Source organism: Brienomyrus brachyistius, chromosome 12, assembly GCF_023856365.1.
Source record: "Brienomyrus brachyistius isolate T26 chromosome 12, BBRACH_0.4, whole genome shotgun sequence".
NCBI lineage: Eukaryota > Metazoa > Chordata > Actinopteri > Osteoglossiformes > Mormyridae > Brienomyrus > Brienomyrus brachyistius.
The window spans coordinates 16,073,334-16,101,332 of NC_064544.1; the positions used below are offsets into that span (position 1 = coordinate 16,073,334).

The window sequence follows — 27,999 nt, forward strand, 5'->3', positions numbered from 1 at the left end:
TTTTTCTCTGAACCTAAATGGGGAGCTGCGATTGACATCCATTATACTCAAGCAGGTGACATTGTTAATTTTTTTGCATTTCCTTTAATTACCATAAAGTTCAATACCCTCCAACAGATCTTGTATGCATGCACTACAACAGAATCTTCTCTCATTCTCTCATTCTCTCATCAGAGTTACTATGGAGTAAGTCATGGCTATATAGTATACTCTCAAAGGCATGTTCCATTTGTCAGAAAAGAGCTGGTTAATGTTACTCACCAGTATAACAGATGAAATACCCCATCGTACTCCAATATGAACAATTAATATTATTCTAAATACCGTCGTCTGGCATCTCAACGCAGTACATGCCATTATTCTGGTTGTACGTTGCAATCGTAGACCAGTTGATGTACCCTGTGTCTTCTTCTCCTGAGGACCACTGCCATCTCCATGATATTCCATTCTTCAGTCCTATCCAAGCCTCTCCAGTATAACCAGAGTCTACAGACTCAGTCAGTCTTTTCATTTCCTCCATATTGTCAATGGTAGCCAAGTCAGTGTAGTTCTGTCTGCAGTAAGCCTGGGCGTCAGTCCAGGTCAGGTTTATGTTTACAAAATGGTACTGATGTGAAAGGCATGAACAGTGGCTGTGAAACTCTGTAAAAAAATGCACACAGACAAACAGAAACAAATACACACATTGATCATAAATAGAAAAATAGAAAGGCTTTTGTAAGTTCATCCTCTTAATTTACACTTTTGTCTTTTGTATTATCAATCTTCACAAATGAAAAATACTTTTGGTATCAAAAGTAGCTCAAATTTTGGTGTGTCTGTCAGGGTAACCCACCACAGAAACTGTCTGGCAATGCTCATTCATGATACCTGGGTTGATACTGAACAAATTCCAGCTAGTTTCATTCAGTTTGGATATCTATATCAGCTGATCTAGCTCAAATTTTGGTGTGTCTGGCAGTGGTAACGGTAACCCACCACAGAAACTGTCTGGTAATGCTCATTCATGATACCTAGGCTGATACTGAACAAATTCCAGCTAGTTTCATTCACTTCGGATGTAAGCTGATTTAGCTCAGTTTTGGGTGTGGTGTTTTTGGGCGTGTCTGGCAGGGGTAACCCACCACAGAAACTGTCTGGCAATGCTCATTCATGATACCTGGGTTGATACTGAACAAGTTCCAACTAGTTTCATTTGGTTCGGATATCAGCTGACCTAGCTCAATAATTTGAATTCATTTCCACACCCCTCACAGCCACACCCACCACCACGGACCCGGCAGACATCCATTCTGATGAACTGTCATATGCCCCCAGCAAGATTACACTAAGGGAAATTGGTTCGTTTTCAGCTAGGCTGACCCCTCTGGGCTCCCGGTCTATTTCCCCTGTTTTTCTGGAACTGAATTTCTTAGTCTAAATTTTCAATAGCTGAATTTTACAACCTGAACTTGAATTTTTATTACTACACAATCAATATGATTTCAAGTTTGCGTAACAAATTAAAATTCAGTATATCAAATTTTTTGACATTTTTGACATTTAAAGATACTGAATTTTATTATTATTTTTATTGAATTTATCTTTAATCTTTAAGTTCAGATAAACGTATTCAAGTTTGGGTTCTTTGATTCAAGTTCAGGTAAACATACAGTATTCAAATTTAGGTTCTGTTATTCAGATAATGAAATTCCAGTTTAGGTTAACACATTCAAATTCAGGCTGCAGTGAGTCTGATTTGACACCATACAAGTGAAATGACAGAAACTGACCTGAAATTAGTAGAATTTTCAGCAGAAGAAGCACATTACAACCCATTATGCTGATCCGATGGGCTGCATAAAAACATCGTTTATGGTACTGATCATGTAACATACATTTGAGCACATACATGCATGCACATTAATATTTTGCATAGCTATATTTGTAGGGAGTCCTTTTCGACTCCCGTTTTAAAATAATTAATTAACCATCAAAATATTTAGGAATATGGTCACGTTTTACATTATTTGCATCTTCATGATGCATTTGTAACACATTCATAGAACATTCATAAGCAGCATGTAATAATAATGATGATGATGTTGCAATATTATATTATAATGTAGTCTATAAATTTGTAACATTTTCTTATACACCTGCTTTACATTCAAACACATATTCACACCTATAGTCAATTTTGAAAACATGCAAACTCCACACACATAGAGCGTGAATTGGAATCAAACCTCTGCACCACTATATATCACTTTAGAAATATACTGAAAACAAATAATATAAAATCTACATAAATATACTGTTTGGGGTGAATAACTTTTATAGTAACAAAGGACTATTTGCAAATTGCTACAAATATTTACTCAGAAAAATGTTTTACTAAGGAGCACATTCTGTATTATTCTTTAAATATAAAGTTGTAATTTGTGTAGAAGTGTGAAATAAATGAACATTTAAGATTTCAATAATGTTAATATAAGAATATTCTTTAGTAGAGTTATACTATAATTGTATTAAAACGTCTTAAAATAGGATGGTTTAAAAATTAAATATATACCGTTACCTGATCTCTGTGAGTCTGGGGGGTTTCTGTTTATCTGTGCCTGTTAAAATGACTCTTTGTATGTCTCTGAACGTAAGAGTATCAAATGGGATGTTCTGGAATGCCTCTTGCAGGACACATAATTATGTATTTAAAACAGAATACACATGTTGTTGCATATTCATTTGCATGTTGAGTTTTTTTTTTTAAACATTTGCATTTGCATGGCTGGGAGGACTGGGAAAGAGTAAACCTTTATTTCTGCAATGTTGACTACATCACACCAAAGAAATAATTAATTAATTCAACCATGATGGTCACATAAATGGCAGACAGGTTCAGAAAACACTAGCTATCCAGTATTAAACATGGCAACTCATAAAAGCACCAGTTGAACTTGAATAAACCCAAGATCAGTGCTTAGTCTATGTCAGGTTCTGCCAGAACGCATCGCAAGTCCTGTCTGTTTCTGAGTGCCTGGGTTCCAGCACCTATTCACGTGGATCCAGCACAGCTCTGGCTAAGAAGAAAACAATTACAATAAATGAAATATTTTTTTTAAATGTATGTATTTTAATTTATAGACCAATATTCACACAATTTCACATCATTAGTTTAGATTCATTCTTCATAAGTCATGTTTTTAGCACCGTGCTTTAAAAGCGTTCTGGGACCTGCGCCTACCTCATTATACCTCTGCTCTCATATGCCCTTTGCATTCTGGCACCTTCTGTTTTACAAACTATGCACTGCTCACAATGCTATTATACACTCAAATCACCAAAACCTATTAGTCCTAGTCAAGTCTCAAGTCTTTGAGGGGCAAGTCCAAGTCTCAGGTCTTTGAGGGGCAAGTCCAAGTCTCAGGTCTTTGAGGGGCAAGTCCAAGTCTCAGGTCTTTGAGGAGCAAGTCCAAGTCTCAGGTCTTTGGTCACAAGGCAAAGGACAAGTCTTAAGTCTCTCATGTTTGTACTGAGCATTACTTCATCTACTGCATTCCATCCACTCTGCTTAGAACACTGCATTGCTGTATCTAAACAATTCAAATCACTCCTTCATATAATAGCATGCAGTATCAGCATTGATTAGTTGTTTGGTACTGTATATAACCACTTTAAACAGGTTATCTCAGGCACTGATCCCCTGCGGACCATGGCTTTTGGTGTAGGATGCAACTAAGTAAACGTCAGGAAAATCACTAGGACAGCTTTATTTGGAGTCAATCAAAAGGTGCTTCAACTAGATGTTAGTGTATGTATACACTTATGCACACTTATGCAAACACTTAATTGTATTTTAAATTTTTTACCCCCTAACAGCTTTGTTTTTCAATTGAATTGTACAGGTTATAGGTTACATTAAAAGTGGAAAAAGTTTTTAAATGATTTATCACGATGTCATTTTTTTACAACACAAAAACCTGGCATTTTAACAGTGGTGTGTGCTAGTTCTATATCCACTGTTGTCCTCTCAGGCTTCACATGAACAGAGGGTCTTTGACCAAAAGCTTACTTCTTACCATCCGCTTCCTACTCACTTGATGTGTCACACCCCGATCGTGCTGCTCCTCCCATGTGCCACGCCCCCTCACCTACCTCGTGTGGATTCCCGGTAATTACCAGCTGTTTCTTGTTGTTTCATTAGTCGTGTACATTTAAGTTCATGTTTGAGTGTGTTTCCCTAGTCTTGTCATTGAAGTCTTAACCCCACTAATATTCCTCTGTGCTCTCGATTGTGTCAAACCCTTTAATAAATCCCGAGTTTTATAATTATTTTATATATATGTTTGTATTCCTGGATTCCCGTGCTTCCCTTCCCATCCTGCCTACAGCATCGTATGAGAGGATGACTGGGCTGATGATACTGATGTGTTGGATGAAACTATTTGATACTGTGCCTCCCAGTGCCTGAACTCGGCCAGGGATCTAAGAAGTTGTATTATTACGGCGTGACGTTTGTAAAGTTACTCAGCACTTTTTTTACTTTCAACATTTAGTAAACTTTTATTACATTTAGCAAATAATAAACAGTGCTAATGCGCATCACAACTTTTTCCAGTGTGTAATATTTGCTATATGTAAAATTGCTTACTGTTTGTAAACATAAATAATATTTTTAAATGTTAAATATATACGTTAGATGTAAATGCTAAACATCAGTGTTAAATGTAGACTCTAAATGTTGAGAACACATGCAAATTATCCACGCCCCTCTGACTTGTTTGCATGGAAATGGCCGGTAACAGTGAAAGTGCTCTAAGTGGCTGCCTGGTGAATTCCGCTCCTTTAGAGGCGATAGAACATGCGGTTTTGGCAGGTGTTCGCGCTGCACTGTGGAGCGGATTTCATACCACCTTGAAATGCAAACAGGACATTGATCTGTGCACTGGGGGATCAAACCACTATTGCAGTTGAAGCAGAGGAGGGAGACAAGGAGGGATGTGGAGGCAGGAAGCAGGTAGATAAACAGAACTTATCATGCAAGTTATAATTCATTTTTATACAGAAAGTATTAAAGTCAGAAACCAAAATGTAATTATTTCTGAGGTTTTTGAAGCCCCCCTATTCAGGCAGGACCCTGGTTAGTCAGGTCCAACAATACCTGAGGTCCTCTCTTCAGATGTTTATTTCTACTCTTATTGCAACAATGACAAGAAATGACAGATATTTCACTCCCTGTACACAATCACTCTTCTAATCATATATGATTCTGAATCTGCAGTGCTGAAGATCAAGAGCTGGAGTTTCAACCCCTACAGCAGAAACACAGGAAGCAAATACTTCATCTGTGCAGTTTTTCGTTTAGACATTGTAACAATTCTTGCATGTACTGCATTCGCGGATCAACCTGACTTTTGGAGCAGATGAAGTTGAATTTCTTAGTCTCAGGCAGGCTAACCCAATAATGTGGGTTTTTAGATTGGACTGCCCCTGTGTATCCACAGATGTTACAGTTGTTTATTTTCCAGTTCTGGTAGCAGACATTTTCTGCACTGACCCAGAACCAGAAGTTCAGGGAGCAGGAGAAGCGCAGCCCCAGCCAGACATGATCAGTGGAGGCCTTCTCAGCTCTCCTACTGACCCAGTACTGGATCTCCTCATTGTGGACAGACACCAGGTCCCAATCATACGTTCTGCAGTAATTCAGGGCTTCATTCCAGGTCATGTTACTATTTACCAAGATCAGGTTATCTGGGGCAGAAGGTAAGATGATTGTCAGAAATCTGGGTTCAGAAGAAAGTCATGATAATTCATTTTAATTCATTTTTATATACATTTGGAAACTTGGAGAAAGGAATTTATTACCAGAAGGATAGAGTGAGTGAAATTCACAAAACAGTGAAAAAAAAAACTTTCTGATGCAACTGCACAGTGTTATGTGTACTTATAATACTAAATATAAGTGTAAAATATTTGTAAAATAGTATAAATTAAAGTTGCTAAATAAAGGTGTGAATCAGCTGCTGTAGTAAAGTTACATTACTCACCATCATAGCATATGAATGGATGCTTTTCATCACATGGTGTAATATCCCATGTCCCAGGCCAGGTGACCTGAGCTAAAGCACATGCGTTATTCTCATTATCATTTTCAGCATTTTTCCAGTTACGGAATGAGGAGTTTGACAGGTCTGACCATTCCCATGTATCCTGGAACAACCCAATCCATGCCCAAGTGCCATTTGTAACCATGGTTTGTATCAAATCATTATCTTCTTGATTCCTCACAGTGGCCAGGTCTGTGTAATTGTATCTGCAGTAGCTCTGAGTGTCAGACCAATTCATATGTTGGTTAATCAAGGTGAAGTTCCAGGTAGCATTTATTCCGTCTTCATAGGTGGGAGCTGTGGATTTGGACAGCATAGGAAACAGCAATAACCCAGAAGTCATTTAAGTAAGTTCTGAGCACCTTTCTGTATCAAGGTTGTTTGTTGATTTTTGTTGCTTGTGTGGTAATGATAATTCAAGTTCTTCAATTACTGGTGATCTGTCTTGTAACTGGCCAGGATTATGCTGTTACATTTATGCCCATTTGCTGTTAAACTGATCACGACCTTCAAAAGCACATAACTTTACAAACGAGAGGAGGCCATTCACCCTATCAAGTTTGCTTGGGAAGAATTCAGCTAATAGCTCAGAATTATTCAAGTCTTATCTAGCTCTGCTTGAAAGGAACTCAAGGTTTTAGCTTGCGCTACATTAACAGAAAAACTATTCCATACTCTAACAACACTCTGTGTAAAGAAGTGCTTTCTCAAATCCATTTTAAAATGTTGTCCCACTATTTTCCACCTATGGCCACAAGTTCTAGTATTTTAAATAGTATTGAAGTAACTATTTGGTTGAACAGCATCCAGACCTATTAGAATCTTGTATACCTAGATCATGTTCCCCCTCGGTCTCCTCTGCTCAGTACACCATTATAAACATAGGTCCACTGAGACATAGTGCCTCTAATAACTACCTGCTGCTTCCTGTATGTTAACCAGTTTTCAATCCGGGCTGCTACAGTTCCTAAAATCTCTGCTGCTTTGAGCTTAAGCAGGAAGCATTTGTGAAGGAAACATCAAAGACCTTCTGGAAATCTAAGTAGATCACATCGTAGGACTTTTTGTGATCAATTTTCCTTGTAGCTGCCTCAAAGAACTCAAGCAGATTTGTTAAACAGGATCTACTACAGGATCTATGATCCCTCAGAATCTTATTCGAATCCAGGTAATCTACCGTTTTCGCTTCCAAATTTAAATTCAACAAATTTAAAACCTAATGACCTGTGGAAAACTGTTGATTCATAAGCTGGAACATTGCTTCCTCCATTTAACACAAAACAACGTTGATTTTTCTCTGAACCTAAATGGGGAGCTGCGATTGACATCCATTATACTCAAGCAGGTGACATTGTTAATTTTTTTGCATTTCCTTTAATTACCATAAAGTTCAATACCCTCCAACAGATCTTGTATGCATGCACTTCAACAGAATCTTCTCTCATTTAGGCTATCAAAGTTACTATGGAGTAAGTCATGGCTATATAGTATACTCTCAAAGGCATGTTCCATTTGTCAGAAAAGAGCTGGTTAATGTTACTCACCAGTATAACAGATGAAATACCCCATCGTACTCCAATATGAACAATTAATATTATTCTAAATACCGTCGTCTGGCATCTCAACGCAGTACATGCCATTATTCTGGTTGTACGTTGCAATCGTAGACCAGTTGATGTACCCTGTGTCTTCTTCTCCTGAGGACCACTGCCATCTCCATGATATTCCATTCTTCAGTCCTATCCAAGCCTCTCCAGTATAACCAGAGTCTACAGACTCAGTCAGTCTTTTCATTTCCTCCATATTGTCAATGGTAGCCAAGTCAGTGTAGTTCTGTCTGCAGTAAGCCTGGGCGTCAGTCCAGGTCAGGTTTATGTTTACAAAATGGTACTGATGTGAAAGGCATGAACAGTGGCTGTGAAACTCTGTAAAAAAATGCACACAGACAAACAGAAACAAATACACACATTGATCATAAATAGAAAAATAGAAAGGCTTTTGTAAGTTCATCCTCTTAATTTACACTTTTGTCTTTTGTATTATCAATCTTCACAAATGAAAAATACTTTTGGTATCAAAAGTAGCTCAAATTTTGGTGTGTCTGTCAGGGTAACCCACCACAGAAACTGTCTGGCAATGCTCATTCATGATACCTGGGTTGATACTGAACAAATTCCAGCTAGTTTCATTCAGTTTGGATATCTATATCAGCTGATCTAGCTCAAATTTTGGTGTGTCTGGCAGTGGTAACGGTAACCCACCACAGAAACTGTCTGGTAATGCTCATTCATGATACCTAGGCTGATACTGAACAAATTCCAGCTAGTTTCATTCACTTCGGATGTAAGCTGATTTAGCTCAGTTTTGGGTGTGGTGTTTTTGGGCGTGTCTGGCAGGGGTAACCCACCACAGAAACTGTCTGGCAATGCTCATTCATGATACCTGGGTTGATACTGAACAAGTTCCAACTAGTTTCATTTGGTTCGGATATCAGCTGACCTAGCTCAATAATTTGAATTCATTTCCACACCCCTCACAGCCACACCCACCACCACGGACCCGGCAGACATCCATTCTGATGAACTGTCATATGCCCCCAGCAAGATTACACTAAGGGAAATTGGTTCGTTTTCAGCTAGGCTGACCCCTCTGGGCTCCCGGTCTATTTCCCCTGTTTTTCTGGAACTGAATTTCTTAGTCTAAATTTTCAATAGCTGAATTTTACAACCTGAACTTGAATTTTTATTACTACACAATCAATATGATTTCAAGTTTGCGTAACAAATTAAAATTCAGTATATCAAATTTTTTGACATTTTTGACATTTAAAGATACTGAATTTTATTATTATTTTTATTGAATTTATCTTTAATCTTTAAGTTCAGATAAACGTATTCAAGTTTGGGTTCTTTGATTCAAGTTCAGGTAAACATACAGTATTCAAATTTAGGTTCTGTTATTCAGATAATGAAATTCCAGTTTAGGTTAACACATTCAAATTCAGGCTGCAGTGAGTCTGATTTGACACCATACAAGTGAAATGACAGAAACTGACCTGAAATTAGTAGAATTTTCAGCAGAAGAAGCACATTACAACCCATTATGCTGATCCGATGGGCTGCATAAAAACATCGTTTATGGTACTGATCATGTAACATACATTTGAGCACATACATGCATGCACATTAATATTTTGCATAGCTATATTTGTAGGGAGTCCTTTTCGACTCCCGTTTTAAAATAATTAATTAACCATCAAAATATTTAGGAATATGGTCACGTTTTACATTATTTGCATCTTCATGATGCATTTGTAACACATTCATAGAACATTCATAAGCAGCATGTAATAATAATGATGATGATGTTGCAATATTATATTATAATGTAGTCTATAAATTTGTAACATTTTCTTATACACCTGCTTTACATTCAAACACATATTCACACCTATAGTCAATTTTGAAAACATGCAAACTCCACACACATAGAGCGTGAATTGGAATCAAACCTCTGCACCACTATATATCACTTTAGAAATATACTGAAAACAAATAATATAAAATCTACATAAATATACTGTTTGGGGTGAATAACTTTTATAGTAACAAAGGACTATTTGCAAATTGCTACAAATATTTACTCAGAAAAATGTTTTACTAAGGAGCACATTCTGTATTATTCTTTAAATATAAAGTTGTAATTTGTGTAGAAGTGTGAAATAAATGAACATTTAAGATTTCAATAATGTTAATATAAGAATATTCTTTAGTAGAGTTATACTATAATTGTATTAAAACGTCTTAAAATAGGATGGTTTAAAAATTAAATATATACCGTTACCTGATCTCTGTGAGTCTGGGGGGTTTCTGTTTATCTGTGCCTGTTAAAATGACTCTTTGTATGTCTCTGAACGTAAGAGTATCAAATGGGATGTTCTGGAATGCCTCTTGCAGGACACATAATTATGTATTTAAAACAGAATACACATGTTGTTGCATATTCATTTGCATGTTGAGTTTTTTTTTTTAAACATTTGCATTTGCATGGCTGGGAGGACTGGGAAAGAGTAAACCTTTATTTCTGCAATGTTGACTACATCACACCAAAGAAATAATTAATTAATTCAACCATGATGGTCACATAAATGGCAGACAGGTTCAGAAAACACTAGCTATCCAGTATTAAACATGGCAACTCATAAAAGCACCAGTTGAACTTGAATAAACCCAAGATCAGTGCTTAGTCTATGTCAGGTTCTGCCAGAACGCATCGCAAGTCCTGTCTGTTTCTGAGTGCCTGGGTTCCAGCACCTATTCACGTGGATCCAGCACAGCTCTGGCTAAGAAGAAAACAATTACAATAAATGAAATATTTTTTTTAAATGTATGTATTTTAATTTATAGACCAATATTCACACAATTTCACATCATTAGTTTAGATTCATTCTTCATAAGTCATGTTTTTAGCACCGTGCTTTAAAAGCGTTCTGGGACCTGCGCCTACCTCATTATACCTCTGCTCTCATATGCCCTTTGCATTCTGGCACCTTCTGTTTTACAAACTATGCACTGCTCACAATGCTATTATACACTCAAATCACCAAAACCTATTAGTCCTAGTCAAGTCTCAAGTCTTTGAGGGGCAAGTCCAAGTCTCAGGTCTTTGAGGGGCAAGTCCAAGTCTCAGGTCTTTGAGGGGCAAGTCCAAGTCTCAGGTCTTTGAGGAGCAAGTCCAAGTCTCAGGTCTTTGGTCACAAGTCAAAGGACAAGTCTTAAGTCTCTCATGTTTGTACTGAGCATTACTTCATCTACTGCATTCCATCCACTCTGCTTAGAACACTGCATTGCTGTATCTAAACAATTCAATTCACTCCTTCATATAATAGCATGCAGTATCAGCATTGATTAGTTGTTTGGTACTGTATATAACCACTTTAAACAGGTTATCTCAGGCACTAATCCCCTGCGGACCATGGCTTTTGCTGTAGGATGCAACTAAGTAAACGTCAGGAAAATCACTAGGACAGCTGAACTTTATTTGGGGTCAATCAAAAGGTGCTTCAACTAGATGTCAGTGTATGGGTGTGCACACTTATGCAAACACTTAATTGTATTTTAAATTTTTTACCCCCTAACAGCTTTGTTTTACAATTGAATTGTACAGGTTATAGGTTACATTAAAAGTGGAAAAAGTTTTTAAATGATTTATCACGATGTCATTTTTTTACAACACAAAAACCTGGCATTTTAACAGTGGTGTGTGCTAGTTCTATATCCACTGTTGTCCTCTCAGGCTTCACATGAACAGAGGGTCTTTGAGCAAAAGCTTACTTCTTACCATCCGCTTCCTACTCACTTGATGTGTCACACCCCGATCGTGCTGCTCCTCCCATGTGCCACGCCCCCTCACCTACCTCGTGTGGATTCCCGGTAATTACCAGCTGTTTCTTGTTGTTTCATTAGTCGTGTACATTTAAGTTTATGTTTGAGTGTGTTTCCCTAGTCTTGTCATTGAAGTCTTAACCCCACTAATATTCCTCTGTGCTCCCGATTGTGTCAAACCCTTTAATAAATCCCGAGTTTTATAATTATTTTATATATATGTTTGTATTCCTGGATTCCCGTGCTTCCCTTCCCATCCTGCCTACAGCATCGTATAAGAGGATGACTGGGCTGATAATACTGATGTGTTGGATGAAACTATTTGATACTGGTTTAGTGCAGTTTTGGTCAAAGTGATGTCCGAATATCGGCACCAGATGTCAGGTTGAGTAGAAGCTGTTTATCAGGGCATAATATTTGTGTACAAAGGGATTTTTTTACACCCTTAGTTTCATCCAACTGTAGCTAAAACATTTTAACACAAATATTCTACCCTACCTGACATCTAATACTGGTATGTGGACAAGATGTGGACCAAAAAATCCTGCTCCTATACAGTAAAGAATACGAGCCCTGGTGTTTACATAAAGATGTGACATCGGCATCACATTTTCTCAAGGGGAAACCAAGCATCCCAACTGTGTACTGTAAGAGTGTTAGCTGGTGTTTATTAAGGATACTACAGCTAAAGCTACAGAATGGCCACCAATGAAGACTAGTCTCTCTCATGTGCACTGGGAAAGTTATAAATGAATAGTTTGAAAAAAAAACAAATGCTTCTGCTCTATCCTGTCTACTGATATCAGACACATTGGAGAAAAAACGCTTCCACTTACAAGTCTAATATGCGACAAAAACCATAACCCTATGATAAAGGAAAGGATGCATGTGTATGAAGCTTTGTGAAGAGTACAGCAATTTCTATACTCCCTTCAAAAGGACAGGATATGATATTTAGAATTTCTCCATAAACGCCATCACTGTTTTGCAAAAGGCTATAGCTTTTACTGGTATAAACCAGTCTTTTACACACCATTATCCTGTGCATTACTATTTCAGCTGGTGCATGTTTTTGTGTAGAAATGAAGGCACTTTTCTTATCACCTGTTGTCTCAGTCACCTCGCCATTACCCAGAACAGTTGTGTCTTGATATTTTGTGAAACTCTTTACTCTTGAGTTATCTGTCAGTTCCGAACAAAACTCCTTCACTTGCTCACTAACTCCATAGCTTGTGGTGAAGAGTGGTATTGTTCTGTGCAACTGGAATTTGTTTGCAATCTGCAGAGCTACACACTTTGTTCCAGTGTCAACAGACCACCACTGGCATTCTCAGACACAAATGCAGAGTGTGCCCAGAGTGGAGCCCACAATTTCGCTGACTTTGCAAAGTGAGTTAGCAGGTGAACACTGAATGTCATAAATGCTTCCCCATACAGTAATTGACACCTTGCCACAAACTTGAAACTTTTACTTTGCCGATGTCAAGGAAGGTGACATTCTCTTTCAAAAGTAGAAATACTGCTGACACCAGAAGACCTGCAGTAGGTGCTGAAGCAAACCATTCAGGACTGTCCAGCTGTACAACAGAAGCCATGCTCACCACTCTGGGGCCTCCCAGTGCCTGAACTCTGCAAGGGGTCTAAGAAGTTATATTATTATGGCATGACGTTTGTAAAGTTACTCAGCACTTTTTTTACTTTCAACATTTTGTGAACTTTTATTACATTTAGCTAGAAATAAACAATGCTAATGCGCATCAGAACTTTTTATTACAGTATGTGTAATATTTGCTATATGTAAAATTACTTACTGTTTGTAAACACAAATAATATTTTTAAATGTTAAATATATACGTTAGATGTAAATGTACACGTAAATATTAAATATACATATTAAATATAAATGCTAAACATAAATATTAAATGTAGACTCTAAATGTTGAGAACACATACAGATTAACCACGCCCCTCTGACTTGTTTGCATGGAAATGACCGGTAACAGTGAAAGTGCACTTAGTGGCTGCCGGAAATGGAGGACAGCATGGTGAATTCCGCTCCTTTAGAGGCGAAAGAACGTGTGGTTTTGGCAGGTGTTCGTGCTGCACTGTGGAGCGGATTTCATGCTACCTTGAAATGCAAACAGGACATTGATCTGTGCACTGGGGGATCAAACCACTTTTGCAGTTGAGGCAGAGGAGGGAGACAAGGAGGGATGTTGAGGCAGGAAGCAGGTAGATAAACAGAACTTATCATGCAAGTAGTAATTCATTTTTATACAGAAACTATTAAAGTTAGAAATCAAAATATAATTATGTCTGAGGTTTTTGAAGCCCCTCTATTCAGGCAGGACCCTGGTTAGTCAGGCCCAACAATACCTGAGGTCCTCTCTTCAGATATTTATAGATTATTTATTTCTACTCTTATTGCAACAATGACAAGAAATGACAGATATTTGACTCCCTGTACACAATCACTCTTCTAATCATATATGATTCTGAATCTGCAGTGCTGAAGATCAAGAGCTGGGGTTTCAACCCCTACAGCAGAAACACAGGAAGTAAATACTTCATCTATGCAGTTCCACGTTTAAACATTTTAACAATTTCTGCACGTACTGCATTCGTGGATCAACCTGACTTTTGGAGCAGATAAAGTTCAGTTTCCTAGTCTCAGGCAGGCTGACCCAGTGATGTGGGTTTTTTGATTGTACTGCCCCTGTGGTTCCACACAAGTTACTGTTGGATATGTTGTTTGTTTCCCAGTTCTGGTAGCAGACATTTTCTGCACTGACCCAGAACCAGAAGTTCAGGTAGCAGGAGAAGCGCAGCCCCAGCCAGACATGATCAGTGGAGGCCTTCTCAGCTCTCCTACTGACCCAGTACTGGATCTCCTCATTGTGGACAGACACCAGGTCCGAATGGTACGTTCTGCAGTAATTCAGGGCTTTATTCCAGGTCATGTTATTATTTACCAAGATCAGGTTATCTGGGGCAGAAGGTAAGATGATTGTCAGAAAGCCAAGTTCAGGAGAAAGTCATGTGACATTTGGAAACTTGGAGAAAGGAATTTATCAGAAGGATAGAGTGAGTGAAATTCACAAAACAGTGAAGGCAAAACAACTGCAACTACAAGGCAACTGTGCTGTGTTATGTGTATTTAGTGTACTTATGACACCTAAAGTTATATTTTAGTGTTATATTTATGAAGTAATGTCAAATAAATTGTTCAATAAAGGTGAGAATCAGCCACTGTAGTAAAGTTATATCACTCACCATCATAGCATATGAATGGATGGTTTTCATCACATGGTGTCATATCCCATCTCCCATTCAAACTGACCTGTGCTAAAGCACATGCGTTATTCTCATTATCATTTTGGCCATTTTTCCAGTTACGGAATGAGGAGTTTGACAGGTCTGACCATCCCCATGTGTCCTGGAACAGGCCAATCCATACCCAAGTCTTACGTCTAACCATCTTCTGTATCAATTCATTATCTTCTTTATTCCTCACAGTGGCCAGGTCCGTGTAACTCTGTCTGCAGTAGCTCTGAGCGTCAGACCAATTCATTTTTTTGTCAATCAAGGTGAATTTCCAGGTAGCATTTATTCTGTTTTTAGAGGTGGGGGCTGTGGATTGTTATAAACAGCGTAAGAAACAACAATAACCCAGAAGTCATTTACTTTTTGTTATGTTTAGCTGATGTTTTTCTCCAGAAAAATACACATTTTTTTGCAAAGTCTTTGCATTTGGGGGTTTATGGAGCACAACAGTCTCAGATTTGAGCAGGTGACCATCTAATACCATAGTGTCCTAACAATAGATGAAACGGTTACTGGTTTCATGGTAAATCACATAAAATTTTCCAACGGTTAGTGTTGCCGCTACAGATTTTGATTACCGTAAACACCGCGGAAATGGCGAGATATGAGGAGGCTTGTTTTCCAGGGGAAATAATGCCCTTTTATTAAGCCCTTAAAAGGAATAACACAGGCATCAAACACCCGCTGAACACACATACCGGGGAAATACAGGGAGGGGTAAACCGGACTGTAGGCATGCACACTGTGAGTAGTTTACACAACAACTAGACACATGCGAGAACCAGGCAGGGATCACATAAGACACAGCCAAGGACACACATAATAATCAGGAAAACAACTATACACAAACAAAGGCTATTTGCAATTTTCCTAGCATGCGCCTGAGCTGTTACTGGGATCCACCGTATGTGTGGAGCCATCTCACCAGTGCAACATTACGTTAACTTTGGTTAATCCTGCACAGTGTAACAGCACACCCAGGTGCAGGTGTGCAGGTGCAGCATGCCGCGTGGGTTTCTTTTGTGTTTAAAATATGGCGGAAGACAGTGACAGTGCTCAGGAAGTGATTCAGCCATCTGGAGGACCAGCCCAGAGTAAGGTGACCTAATCCATGTCAGGAGGGACACTATCAGCTTTTCAGGTTTTACGAACTACTGTAAAACTAAAAGGCCCCTATGCTTGGCTAATTACTTCAATGCTTTTTGTGCAATAACCTCTCTGTTTCCCTGATTGAAAGACTCATCCAGTTGTTTTACTTTAACGTTAGTGACACATCATGATTGTAGGAGACTGACCAATCAGCACACAGCACGGACTGGGTGCTTAAGTGAAATTCATACACCACCGCTGCATAAACAAGTCTCACTTTTTAACTTCTCAGTCGACATGATATTTCATGATTCAGGTTTTTTTTCTTTTAAATTGTTCAACCAATCTAAAACCTAACTGCTCATGTGAGAATGTTTATTATCATGCTGCATGGTACACTTTAAAAGGCATGTTGTGTTTGTCAGAAAAGAGCTGGTTAATGTTACTCACCAGTATAACAAATGAAATACCTCTGTGATGAACAGTCAATATCTTTCCATGTATTTTTGTCTATCCCAGTGCAGTGCTCATGATTTTTCTGGTTGTTTGGTTCACCTTTATCCCAGTTGAAGTACCCAGTCCCTCCTTCTGCTGAGGACCACTGCCATCTCCATGATGTTCCTTTCTTCAGTCCGATCCAAGCCTCTCCAATATAACCAGAGCCTACAGACTCATTTAGTCTTTTCATTTCCTCCATATTGTCAATGGTAGCCAAGTCAGTGTAGTTCTGTCTGCAGTAAGCCTGGGCGTCAGTCCAGGTCAGGTTTATGTTTGCAAAATGGTACTGATGTGAAAGACATGAACAGTGGCTGTGAAACTCTGTAAAAAAAGTCACACAGGCAGAGAGACACAAATACACATGATCACAAACAGAAAAAATATTAACCTGATCTGACCAAAGGAATGATTGATTTGTCTTATCAATCTTTACAAAGAATGACTGAGGAAGAATACACACACACGCATGCGCATATGTAGGGTACACCTATCCTTATGCGGCCTGCTCATTCACTTCTATAGGAAAAATGCTAATGCTAACTATGACAACCTTAACCCCCACCCTGCCCTAACTATATATATATATATATATATATATATATATATATATATATATATATATACATATATACACACACACACATATATATATATATATATATATGGATACATATATACATACTGTCATGCCTGGCTCGTCCGCTCCTCCTGTGTGCCACGCCCCCTGATTACCCACGTGTTTTCTCCCGATTGTACCCAGCTGTGTCTAGTTAATTTGCTCAGTCCTGTGTATTTCAGTCCGTGTCTTACCTGAGTCCATTGTCTGTCATTGATGTTCGTAGGCGTTTGTTGTTTCCTGAAACCCCGTTTGTTATTAAATCCCCGTTTTCCCCGCAATTCGCCTGCCTTGCCTACTTCCTGTCCGCTCCGGAGGAGGAGACTGGCGATCGTCGGTACGGAGGAACTCCCTCCGTTACTGCCCGCGGATCCCGCTCCCGTGCGGCCGCCGCTGCCCGCGGATCCCGCTCCCATGCGGCCGCCGCTGCCCGCGGATCCCGCTCCCGTGCGGCCGCCGCTACCGGCGGACCCCGCTCCCGAGCAGCCGCCTTCTCCGCCTGCAGCAGCTCCAGAGCAGCACCTGTCCGCGGCTCCAGAGCCCAAGCTGCAGCAGCTCCCGAGGCGCCCCCTCCGCCTGCAGCAGCTCCCGAGGCGCCCCCTCCGCCTGCAGCAGCTCCCGAGGCGCCCCCTCCGCCTGCAGCAGCTCCCGAGGCGCCCCCTCCGCCTGCAGCAGCTCCCGAGGCGCCCCCTCCGCCTGCAGCAGCTCCCGAGGCGCCCCCTCCGCCTGCAGCAGCTCCCGAGGCACCCCCTCCGCCTGCAACTCCAGTCCCTTCTGCCCTAGTCCCCGAGGTGGTCCCAGAAGACCCCATCTTAGCTCCTCCCTCTCCGGAGGTGGAGGAGCTTGAATGGGACCCCTCGGAGACCTTCCTTGTGACTTCTTCACCCTCGCCCCGGCGAACTCGACCCCGACCTGGGCTCGTCATGTCTGTGTCCCGTAAAGGGAGGGGACACAGACGAAGGACTGGGGTCCCGCCCGCCCTGCCCCCTGGCTCGCCCTCCCTCGCCTGCACTAGGGCTTGGTCGGCTCCTGCAGGTTCTGGCCCCCCGGGTCGGCGGTCGCCTGCTGGTCCCCCGCCTCCTGCGCGTAGGAGGACGTCGCCGCCTACGGCGGCTCCCCCCCTCTCCTTGCCCTCGCCCAGGTCCCTTCCGGCTCCCTCGTCCCCTTCCCTGGTTCCCCCTCCGACTCCCTCCTTCGTCCCTGCTTCAGTCCCTCGCCCTGTCTCCTCGGCCCTTCCGGGGTCCGCTCCGGCCTCCCGGTCGCCCGCAGTGGCTCCCTCGGCCGACCCTTTGCTCCCCCTCCTTCTCTCCCTGTGCCCCTGCCTTTGTCCCTCCTGTCTTTGCCCCGTCTGCTTTTGTTTCTCGCCCGTCTGTTCCGCCCTTTCGTGTTCCTGGTTTCCCGTTCCCTCCGTTCACTCCTGGCCCTTGTGTCCCGCCTGTTCCCTCTGTGTCCCCTTTCCTTCTCCGTCTGTCCGCGTTCCCCGTCCTGTGTCAGGTTCTTTCCCATTTCCTGTCTTTGTGCCTGTTCTGTCTGTCCGTCTTGTTCCCAGTCTCTCGTTGATGGTTTTGGGTTTTGTTTTTCAGGTCCTGTTTTGCCTCGTCCCGTCCATCGCCCCCTTCTTTGGCGCGCCCGGAGAAACGCGCCTTTGGGTGGGGGTTCTGTCATGCCCGGCTTGTCCGCTCCTCCTGTGTGCCACGCCCCCTGATTACCCACGTGTTTTCTCCCGATTGTACCCAGCTGTGTCTAGTTAATTTGCTCAGTCCTGTGTATTTCAGTCCGTGTCTTACCTGAGTCCATTGTCTGTCATTGATGTTCGTAGGCGTTTGTTGTTTCCTGAAACCCCGTTTGTTATTAAATCCCCGTTTTCCCTGCAATTCGCCTGCCTTGCCTACTTCCTGCCCGCTCGATCCGCACGATCGCCACTTGCTGCCGTACCGATCGTGACACATACATATATATATATACTGACATTTACATTTACAATGACGGACAAAGGAAACCAGGGAGACCAGGACTTAAATACACGGGACTGCAGGAGACGATCAGGAAAATACACGTGGGTAAGCAGGGGGTGTGGCACACACGAGGAACGGACGGGCCGGGCATGACATATATATATAGGGGTTAAGGTCACCATTGTTGGATTAGAGTTTTTTGTTTTTTTCTTATGGAAATCAATGGAGAATCACCATAAAGATAAAGCATGGAGGAGTTCATGGGCTCTGTGTGTGTGTGTCTGTGTACAAGTTTCAATATAATGAATATATAATGAATGCATTTCTATGAGATGAAACTGACAGGCTGGTGGATTAACATTATCATGGAGGACGTACTGAAATAAACAGATTTGTCTATTACAGGTGCAACACGAGGGTCCTGTAAACAAGCAAAAGCTGATTTGGCAGATTTATTCAATATGTAAATTGGTGGGGGGCTTCTTATGAGAAATATCTCAAGTGCCATGTGACAGAAACTGACCTGAAATCAGAAGTATCAGCAGAAGAAACACATTACAACCCATCATGCTGATCCAACGGGCTGCAGAAAACATTGATTATAATACTGATGATTTCATGTGCATATGAGCACATGCACACAGACACATTATGCAAACCTATTTGTGTAGTGACTCCCTTTAAAATCCCATTTTATGATAATTTGAATAACATTTACAGCAGAAGAGGCCAATCTATTCTCCAAAGGACCAGTATGTCTGCAGGTTTTTGGGAAACCTTTAGGTCAGCTGTTCAAAACCAAGTGTGAGGACTCTATAGCCAATCAGTCCTCTAATTATTATCTAATTAGGGAGGTGCAGGGAAAACCTACATACATAAGAACCTTTCTGAATAACACTGGCCACCCGTGCTTTACAGTAAGAAAGCACTCCAAACTCCCTTCAGAATGAAATTTCCATAGATCCTAACCGAAATGTCTGAAAAGTAACATATTTTGCATTATTCTTTAAATCTACAGCGATCACAGGTGTGATTCCTCAGTCCTCTGCGGAAAACAAGGGTGGTTAAAGTTCTGGTGGTTTTTTATTATGTTTTGTTTCTTATTGAAATTGTATATGTGCTTATTTTAATTTCCTTCTTTGTCTTCCTTTAAAATGACTCTATAACAATAATGTGTGTAATGTGTGTAGTTAAAATAATGCTAGATAGATAGATAGATAGATAGATAGATAGATAGATAGATAGATAGATAGATTACTATGTTTTTATTTATTACACATGCACATATATTGTGTTGATGGTCTGACTGTATGGTTCTTAAACCTGCTCTCTGTACCTAGACCAGCAACAGAAAAGTATTTCCCCTTGGAGACCAATAAAGTATGTTTACCAACCTACCCGCTATCCATGTAATATTCCATATGAATAATTTAATGACTAAATTATATATATGTAAAATGTATGTATATATATATATATATGCAGCATATTTTCTTTGGAGTGTGACATTTAGAATAAAAACATTACAAACTCCTTTCAAAAACAAAAGTTCCATATACAGTATGTATGTACCATTATATGTACAGCATATCAGCACGTACAGGTACTAGTTAATGTTTAAAAAGTAACATATTTAGCATTATTCGTTCAATATAGAGGTATCACCAGTGTACAACTGTGATTTAAAATTCACATAAAAAGTTTTATTGTGGAAAAAAAACCAATAAATGCCTTTACCTGGTCTGGAAGGGTGTGTTTCTCTCTCTCTGTTGAAATGACTCTTTGTGCCTCTGTTAGTAAAAATATTTACTGTGTCAAATAAGAATGTTTTGGAATGTCTCTGGGTGTACACAGAATGATCCATGTAAAGCAGAATGCAGACGTGTTTCCATATTTGTTTTGCATTTCTATTTTGCATTCTTTGAGGAGGTGGACAAATATTTACATACTCAAAGGGAAAGTGTGTCAGACTGTACTGAGATAAGGAAGAATTTATAAAAACAGGAACTTGAGACAATGTTTTGTGGCGCTTTGTGTAAGAAAAGCAAATTCTACATTGCTGTACTTTCTCATTTTATACACTCCAGTCAAGAAATAAAACTTACTTCCATCTCAGGATGTCTACCCAAAGTCAGCTGACAGGGACATGCAGTAACACCTAAGCATGATTACTGATGTACATATGGAAGTTAGTCTTTACCTTTAACCCCATAACAAACGCCAAGACCCTACATCCCATTACAGCCCATTGTATGATCCACCATCCATTCACTTTTCTTATATATTATCCTTCTGCTGGTACCAAAATGTCTGTCTTTCGTTTTTCTTGTTTCTTTCTCCCAGCTCACATCACATGATTATTTTCACCATCCCGCACAGAGCAATAATACAACGGGGAACATGGATGCACCATAATACACTGGAATGTCCCACACTGAAGCACAAAAGGGATCCAGAGGGCCAATGCCCACAACACAAGAAGGTCTCTAAACCTGCCTTTTCCCAGTCAGATCAATTTCTTTCTTTTCCTTCTCTGTCCAAATAAGAGCCATATTGTGATGCCCAAAAGTTAGCAATCCGTATAAATTCAGCGTTTCATTATTGTTATTAAATTCAGTTAATGGAGCACGCCACATGCTACTGCTTTGATGCGGAAGCGATAATTATGGGCCTTTCCTGGAAGTGTTAATTAAGCACTGAAGTGGCGGTGAAGAAAGGGACAGCTCAACAGCCACAACATTTTTTGAAACAGGATATATTGTTGTGGATAAACAAGGTAAAATACATGTGGTGGCAATACTTTTTGCATTTTAATGTGTTTAGTAGTAGTAGTAGAACTTTATTGTAATCTCAGCCATGTACATTAAAGCACACAGTGAGACGAAATAATCACAGACTGACACACTACTGATGGCTGTGCCTAAGAAGTCATTAAAGGCCTGGATCTTAGTCTTTATCCAGGACGCCTGCAATCCCTGACACTCAGACTCCTCACTCAGTCTCTTGAGACTCCCGATCAGAGCCTCCATTGACCCCGTTAAGGGCAACTGGCAACTCAATCAACTGAGTTGAACATTTTAGGAAAATCAACAAAGGCTGCAAAGAACCTCTGCCGATATTCGCGCTTGTGCTCGATGAAAACCCTCAGTACCAGGATACAGTCGATGTTAAAACCAGACTGCTCCGGTTGCTCACAGGCGAGTTAGTGATCAAAGATCCTGTTTAGGATGACTCTAGCGAGGACCACACCCAGCATTGAAAGCAGTGTTATCACCCTCTACTGTATTTGCCACAATCCAGGCGATCACCCTTCCCTTTCCAAACAGGGATTACAAGTCCTGTTTTCCAGTCAGTTGGGATGACGCCTGACTCCCAAATGGAAGCAAAGATTCCCTGCAATGCCAGGAGGACAGGGTTACCACCAGCCTGGAGAAGTTCACCCTGGATACCACAGGTCCCTGCGGCCTTCCCTACCCCAAGCTGATTCACCACCAGTGCAAGCTTAGTGAGACTGGGTGGTTCACAGCTGATCAGAGAATCAGCTTCGAGAACCGTGGACCCAGAGATGTCCGACATCCTAGCTGGAGGGTCAGCAGTAAACAACTGCTCGAAGTAGCTGCAGGTTAATGATCATCACAAATTTTTGCTATGTTTAATGTTTGCTATGTGTAAAATTACTTACTATTTGTAAACATAAATATGTTTAAATATGAATATTAAATGCAAATGTTAAATATATATGTTAGATGAAAATGTACATGTAAATCCATCCATCCAACCATTCTTCAAACGGTTTATCCTTCTGGGTCACGGGGGGTCCAGAGCCTGTCCCAGAAGAAATGGGCACGAGGCAGGGAACAACCCAGGATGGGGGGCCAGCCCATTGCAGGGCACACTCACACACCAATCACTCACACATGCACACCTACGGGCAATTTAGCAACTCCAATTAGCCTCAGCATGTTTTTGGACTATGGGGGGAAACCGGAGAACCCGGAGGAAATGTACATGTAAATGTTAAATGCAAATGTCATTCATGTCACAAAATCTCAATCGATTTGGGACCAGGATTGTCCATAACCATTCCAAAACATTACTTTTCTTACGTCTAAGCCACTTTGTGATTCATTTTTCACTTTGTTTAGGGACATTGTAATGTTACATCTCCCATTTTCTATTAAGCATAAGATGACTGACAGCTACACTGAGAGCTGTAACTCAAGGGATCTCCCATACAGTACCCTTTAAACCTTTTTTGCCATTTTGTTTTATCTGAAATTCTATGAAAGGAACAAATTATAGTTTATTGATCCCTATGAGGGAATTCTTTTTTCTCTCCATAGTGATGCATGAGAAGAAGCTTGCAAGTGAACTAGGCCAACCAGGGAGCTGGGGATTAAGGGCCTTGCTCAAGGATCCACAGACGTGCCAAGGCCATCGCAAAAATGAGGAGCGTTTATCCCGCCACACAAGGATCATGTTAACTGCAGACGTATAGTGCAGCCTATACGGATTAACAGTATTCGAATGACAATATAATCTGTTCACATCTATGCTCCTCTTTGCATAAGCCCAGACACACTCGAGTGCTTCCAATGCATGCACACGCGCACTATAAACAGTGGAGATTTAAATTATTTTAACGATGTAAGATCATTCACATGGGGCGGCATGGTGGTGCAGTGGTTAGCACTGTCGCCTCACACCTCTGGGACCCGGGTTCGAGTCTCCGCCTGGGTCACATGTGTGCGGAGTTTGCATGTTCTCCCCGTGTCGTCGTGGGGTTTCCTCCGGGTACTCCGGTTTCCCCCCACAGTCCAAAAACATGCTGAGGCTAATTGGAGTTGCTGAATTGCCCATAGGTGTGCATGTGTGAGTGAATGGTGTGTGAGTGTGCCCTGCGATGGGCTGGCCCCCCATCCTGGGTTGTTCCCTGCCTCGTGCCCATTGATTCCGGGATAGGCTCCGGACCCCCCGCGACCCAATAGGATAAGCGGTTTGGAAAATGGATGGATGGATGGATCATTCACATGCACCATGATTAATTAATAATTGTTATAATTACTACATTTTACTCCATACAGACAAGTGTATGTGTGTGAGATCCTATCTTTAAATGCAAAACAGGCAGTCGGTTGTGACTCTCTTTCAAAAGGCGTGTGAGAATAGAGTACATTAATAATAGGGTACATTAACGTCACCGAAAGACTTTGTGGCACCTGAACTCTAACGCTTCCTGTCGTTAGGGTAAAACTGTCCTGCAAATTTGGATAACAGGTGAGATAAATAGTCTTGCAGCAGAAATGTTTTGCCTATGTCAGACACGTAGACGGCGGATGCAAAGAAATCATTCCCACCTCAGATATTAAGCATCTTGACAGCAAGTGTTTGAATATTAGTAAAATTTATGGGTACACTGGTAGGAGGATGTTCTCAAGGGTCAGATATTGTTCCTGGGGAATAATGATCGACGGGTCCCTCCAAATCCCATGACACAGTATTTATAGTTTTAAGGTGGATTATGCCAGGTGCAAATCCTTTTATGTTTTTGGTCATGGGAACAAACTCACGCACCCCCAGCCGTCCTTGTAGCAGCTACTAGTTGCAAATAGTTTCATTATCTTTTAAGGAATAAACTACTTTAGCCATATTTGTTAATGTTCTATTTTAAATAGGTTTTAATGAACATAAGAACATAAATTTACAAACAAGAGGAGGCCATTCGGCCGATCAAGCTCGTTTGGGGAGAACTTAACTAATAATTCAGAGTAGTTAAAATCTTATCTAGTTCTGATTTAAAAGAACTCAGGGTTTTAACTGGGAGACTCCTGCACACACTAACTACACGCTACTGTATGTAAAGAAGTGCTTCCTCAAATTCATTTTAAAATGGAAAGAACATGCAGCACTACATCTGGCGTAAAACGGACACTGCATATCATCATCCCCACCGTAAAGTATGGTGGAGGAAACATCATGATTGAGGGTTTTGCTGCCAAGGGGGGGTCAACCAGTTATTAATTCCAGGGGTTCACTTACTTTTCCCACTAGCACTATTAGTTTTTTTATGATTTCTCTCAATAAAAGATATTATTATACCCACATTATATTTCTCAATACCTTTGACTTAAATGAAGAGCAGATCACATTTTATGACAAATTAATGCAGAAAACCATTAAATTCCAAAAGGTTCACAAACTTTTTCTTGCCACTGTAGCTGATGTCAATCTCTAAAATAAAACAATACAGCCAAGCTCATTTATAAAAACCAAGGAGTTTGCATTTATTATTATCGCATTTATTAATAATGCACTGCTAGGGACAACCAGCAGTGGCAAAGACAAGGAAAGTTGACAATTTGCACAATAATCACATTCAGGGTACATTATGCAACCACACTCACACCATGGTAAAATCTACACTCAGCATTTACAGAACATGGGACAACACAGTATTTACTACATGAATACTTGAATATACACATTAATTTACAGGTAATTTAAATGGCAGTGTGATACAAGTCATGCCAGTATGTGAATAATGTACGTTTCTATTGCCTGACCTCAGTGTCATAATACGATTCTCTTTGTCTTTCAGTCATGTATATGAATGCACCATAATAAACAGGAATACACCCACACTTATGCATGGGAAGGGATCCAGGGGGTCAAAGCCAGCTTCAGTATTTCCTAAACAGGATAACATGAGAGGAATGTCATCCCACACAGGGAAACAATCCAGGTATTAAGACAGACAGGTGCAAATATTACGACATCAGACACTGGTGTTCTGGAATACATCCCAATGCCTGGGGCATAAAACATCCAACACTTTATTGAATTCCTTCATGGACTATAGAGACAGCGCTTAACATCCGAGAAGGAGTGGGATGTTGGGATTACTGGCGCAAACTATATTGTTACAAGGCACAGTTTCCACCAGAATATGGAGTCGATCCACATATACCCACCTCGATCCTTTTCCAGAGTATTTTTTCTCCTGGAAACAGAAAACCTATGAAATGCTACTCGCAGATGGCATCACTGAAGATTGTCAGACAGTCACTGTGTCAGTCTGCCAGTGTTTGATTAGAGATCCCAGGAGGTATTTCCCCCACTTCATCACTAGGAACAGAAGCTTTGTGATGTAGATGTATCTCAATGTTAGATAAGATAAGATAGATCTTTATTGTCACTATTACAGTGAATAACCGTTTAGCAGCTCTGTTTAGCAGCATACGAGTAATAAACAAGAGAAATAAGAACAACACACAAAGAGACAGCCATCCTATCACAGTATGAGTGTCTGAGTACAATGTATACAATATGTCAGTCCGAGGTAGTGTGTGCTTAATGACCGGCCCTAAGCATAGAAATGCATAGAAGACAGGTTATTGCTGTCACACCATTGCCTCAGCTGCTGAGAGAGATGGTCTGGAAGTCCAAGGTGTGGCATAGGGGTGGCTTTGTAGGCCTTGGAATGTTGGTGTAGACTTGGTCCAGAATGTTATTTTCTCTCGTCGTAAAGCTCAGGTTTTTGTATATTCCGGGCAGGAGAGACTTCAGATTTGCGTGGTTAAAGTGGACCACTGCAATGCTAACACAGTCTGGGTGCGCCTTAAGCTGTTGATTAATGGAGTGTTGTAACTCCTCCATCCCTAGCTTAACATTAGCCTGTGGCGGCATATAAACCGCGGTTATAACGACCGACGTGAACTCTCTCGGCAAGTAGAACGGTCTACATTGTACCATCAAGTAGTCTATGTCCGGACAGCTGAATGTCTTTAACTGTGGCGTTAGTGCAGAATTTGTTGTTTGCAAGCACACACAGTCCTCCCACCCGCTTCTTACCGGACTCAGTTGTTCTGTCCGCTCTGAAGGTACCATATATATATATATATATTATATATGTAACATAAGTCAAAAGAATTTATTTATAGCAGTCAAGTAAGTAAGGGGATTCATGACACAAGCGTGCAGGCAAATGCCTCCTGGGGGCTGTGGTTTATTGAAGCAACGCTATTGAATAGGGGTCTGTAAGGTGACAGTCCCTTTATGGTGGTCTGCCTCCAGTATTCCCTTGCAGGTGCTGGTGCACAGTGGATTCCCAGTAGGCTGCCCTGTCACAGTACATTCATGCAAATTAACTATCCCCCATATGAAAACATCTTGTTACATCTATGTCGTTTTGCATTATAATTTTATAAGTAAATGCAAAGAGGAATAGAGATGCAGTTTTACACATACAAATTTTGTGTTTATAAAAATACACTGGCCTTTATTAAAAATGAAACATGCACATATTTTTTCCTGTTGGCATTTTTGTTTTGTTTTTAAGATTTTCTGACAAATAATTGATAATGACTTTTAATTTGTACTGTGTGAGACTATGAGTGTAATAAAAATAGTAAGTTGCCAAAGTACAGATGTAAAATATGAGTAAGAGACTTACTATAGTGACAACATTGGAGGGAAGGAAAATAAGAGGACCCTGAATCTGCCGCCTGTCTGTCAGATGAGAAGGAAATGGGATTCCAGAAACCACCACACTGAGATGAAGCTAGATGCCAGATGCAGACGTCTTCCATTCATCCATCTATCAACTTTGAAGAAATTTGTATCTGTAGCGGATTTTTATTGGGACGACAAATTTTACAGTAATTTCTGAAATTTTTCATCACTGAGATGTACTTTATTTGTGATATACTATTATGTATTCTATTACAGCCTGTCACAATAGCCAAGACATATGTGCCAAAACTATTCATTATTCAGCTGGTCACAATTTAACTTTTTCTTCATATCTCATATAAAGTAAGTCAATGTATGAACATTACACTTCACGTCAAGTTGAAAACACTGCTTGACAGATGTGTACATGAGTGGGGGTTTCTTTAATACAACAGGTGAAGCAGAGTTTCAATTATCCAATATAGGGTAACCAGGATAACTATTAGCCTGGATTGTACCCAGGAAGCATAGTACACCTGACTGGGGACATCCGGGATGTGATACCAGCTCATCAGAGGGAACACACACACACACAC

The 27,999-nt window shown here is 40.6% G+C and overlaps 2 protein-coding genes across 8 annotated transcripts in view; both read right to left on the bottom strand.

Moving 5' to 3' along the window:
- LOC125704515 (putative C-type lectin domain family 20 member A) overlaps window positions 1–27,999 on the bottom strand; it is a 56,330-nt gene that overhangs the window by 2,230 nt on the left and 26,101 nt on the right. Inside the window, exons 1-3 of one of the 7 annotated variants that reach the window (XM_048970144.1) lie at window positions 9,930–10,019; window positions 9,142–9,204; window positions 262–642 (exon numbers count right to left, since the gene is read on the bottom strand). In XM_048970144.1, the coding sequence (XP_048826101.1) occupies window positions 262–286 (25 nt within the window). In that variant the 5' untranslated portion in view covers window positions 287–642; window positions 9,142–9,204; window positions 9,930–10,019. Of the gene's footprint in view, window positions 1–261; window positions 643–1,772; window positions 1,836–2,560; window positions 2,620–7,630; window positions 8,012–9,141; window positions 9,205–9,929; window positions 10,020–27,999 lie in introns of those variants that run through there. The other 6 variants (XM_048970143.1, XM_048970147.1, XM_048970146.1 and 3 more) reach the window with 6 other exon arrangements.
- Window positions 13,866–27,999, bottom strand: part of LOC125705233 (macrophage mannose receptor 1-like) — a 108,034-nt gene continuing 93,900 nt past the window's right edge. The window contains exon 21 of the mRNA XM_048971676.1: window positions 13,866–14,103. Coding sequence (XP_048827633.1) covers window positions 14,038–14,103 — 66 coding nt within the window. The 3' untranslated portion in view covers window positions 13,866–14,037. The remainder of the gene's footprint in view (window positions 14,104–27,999) is intronic.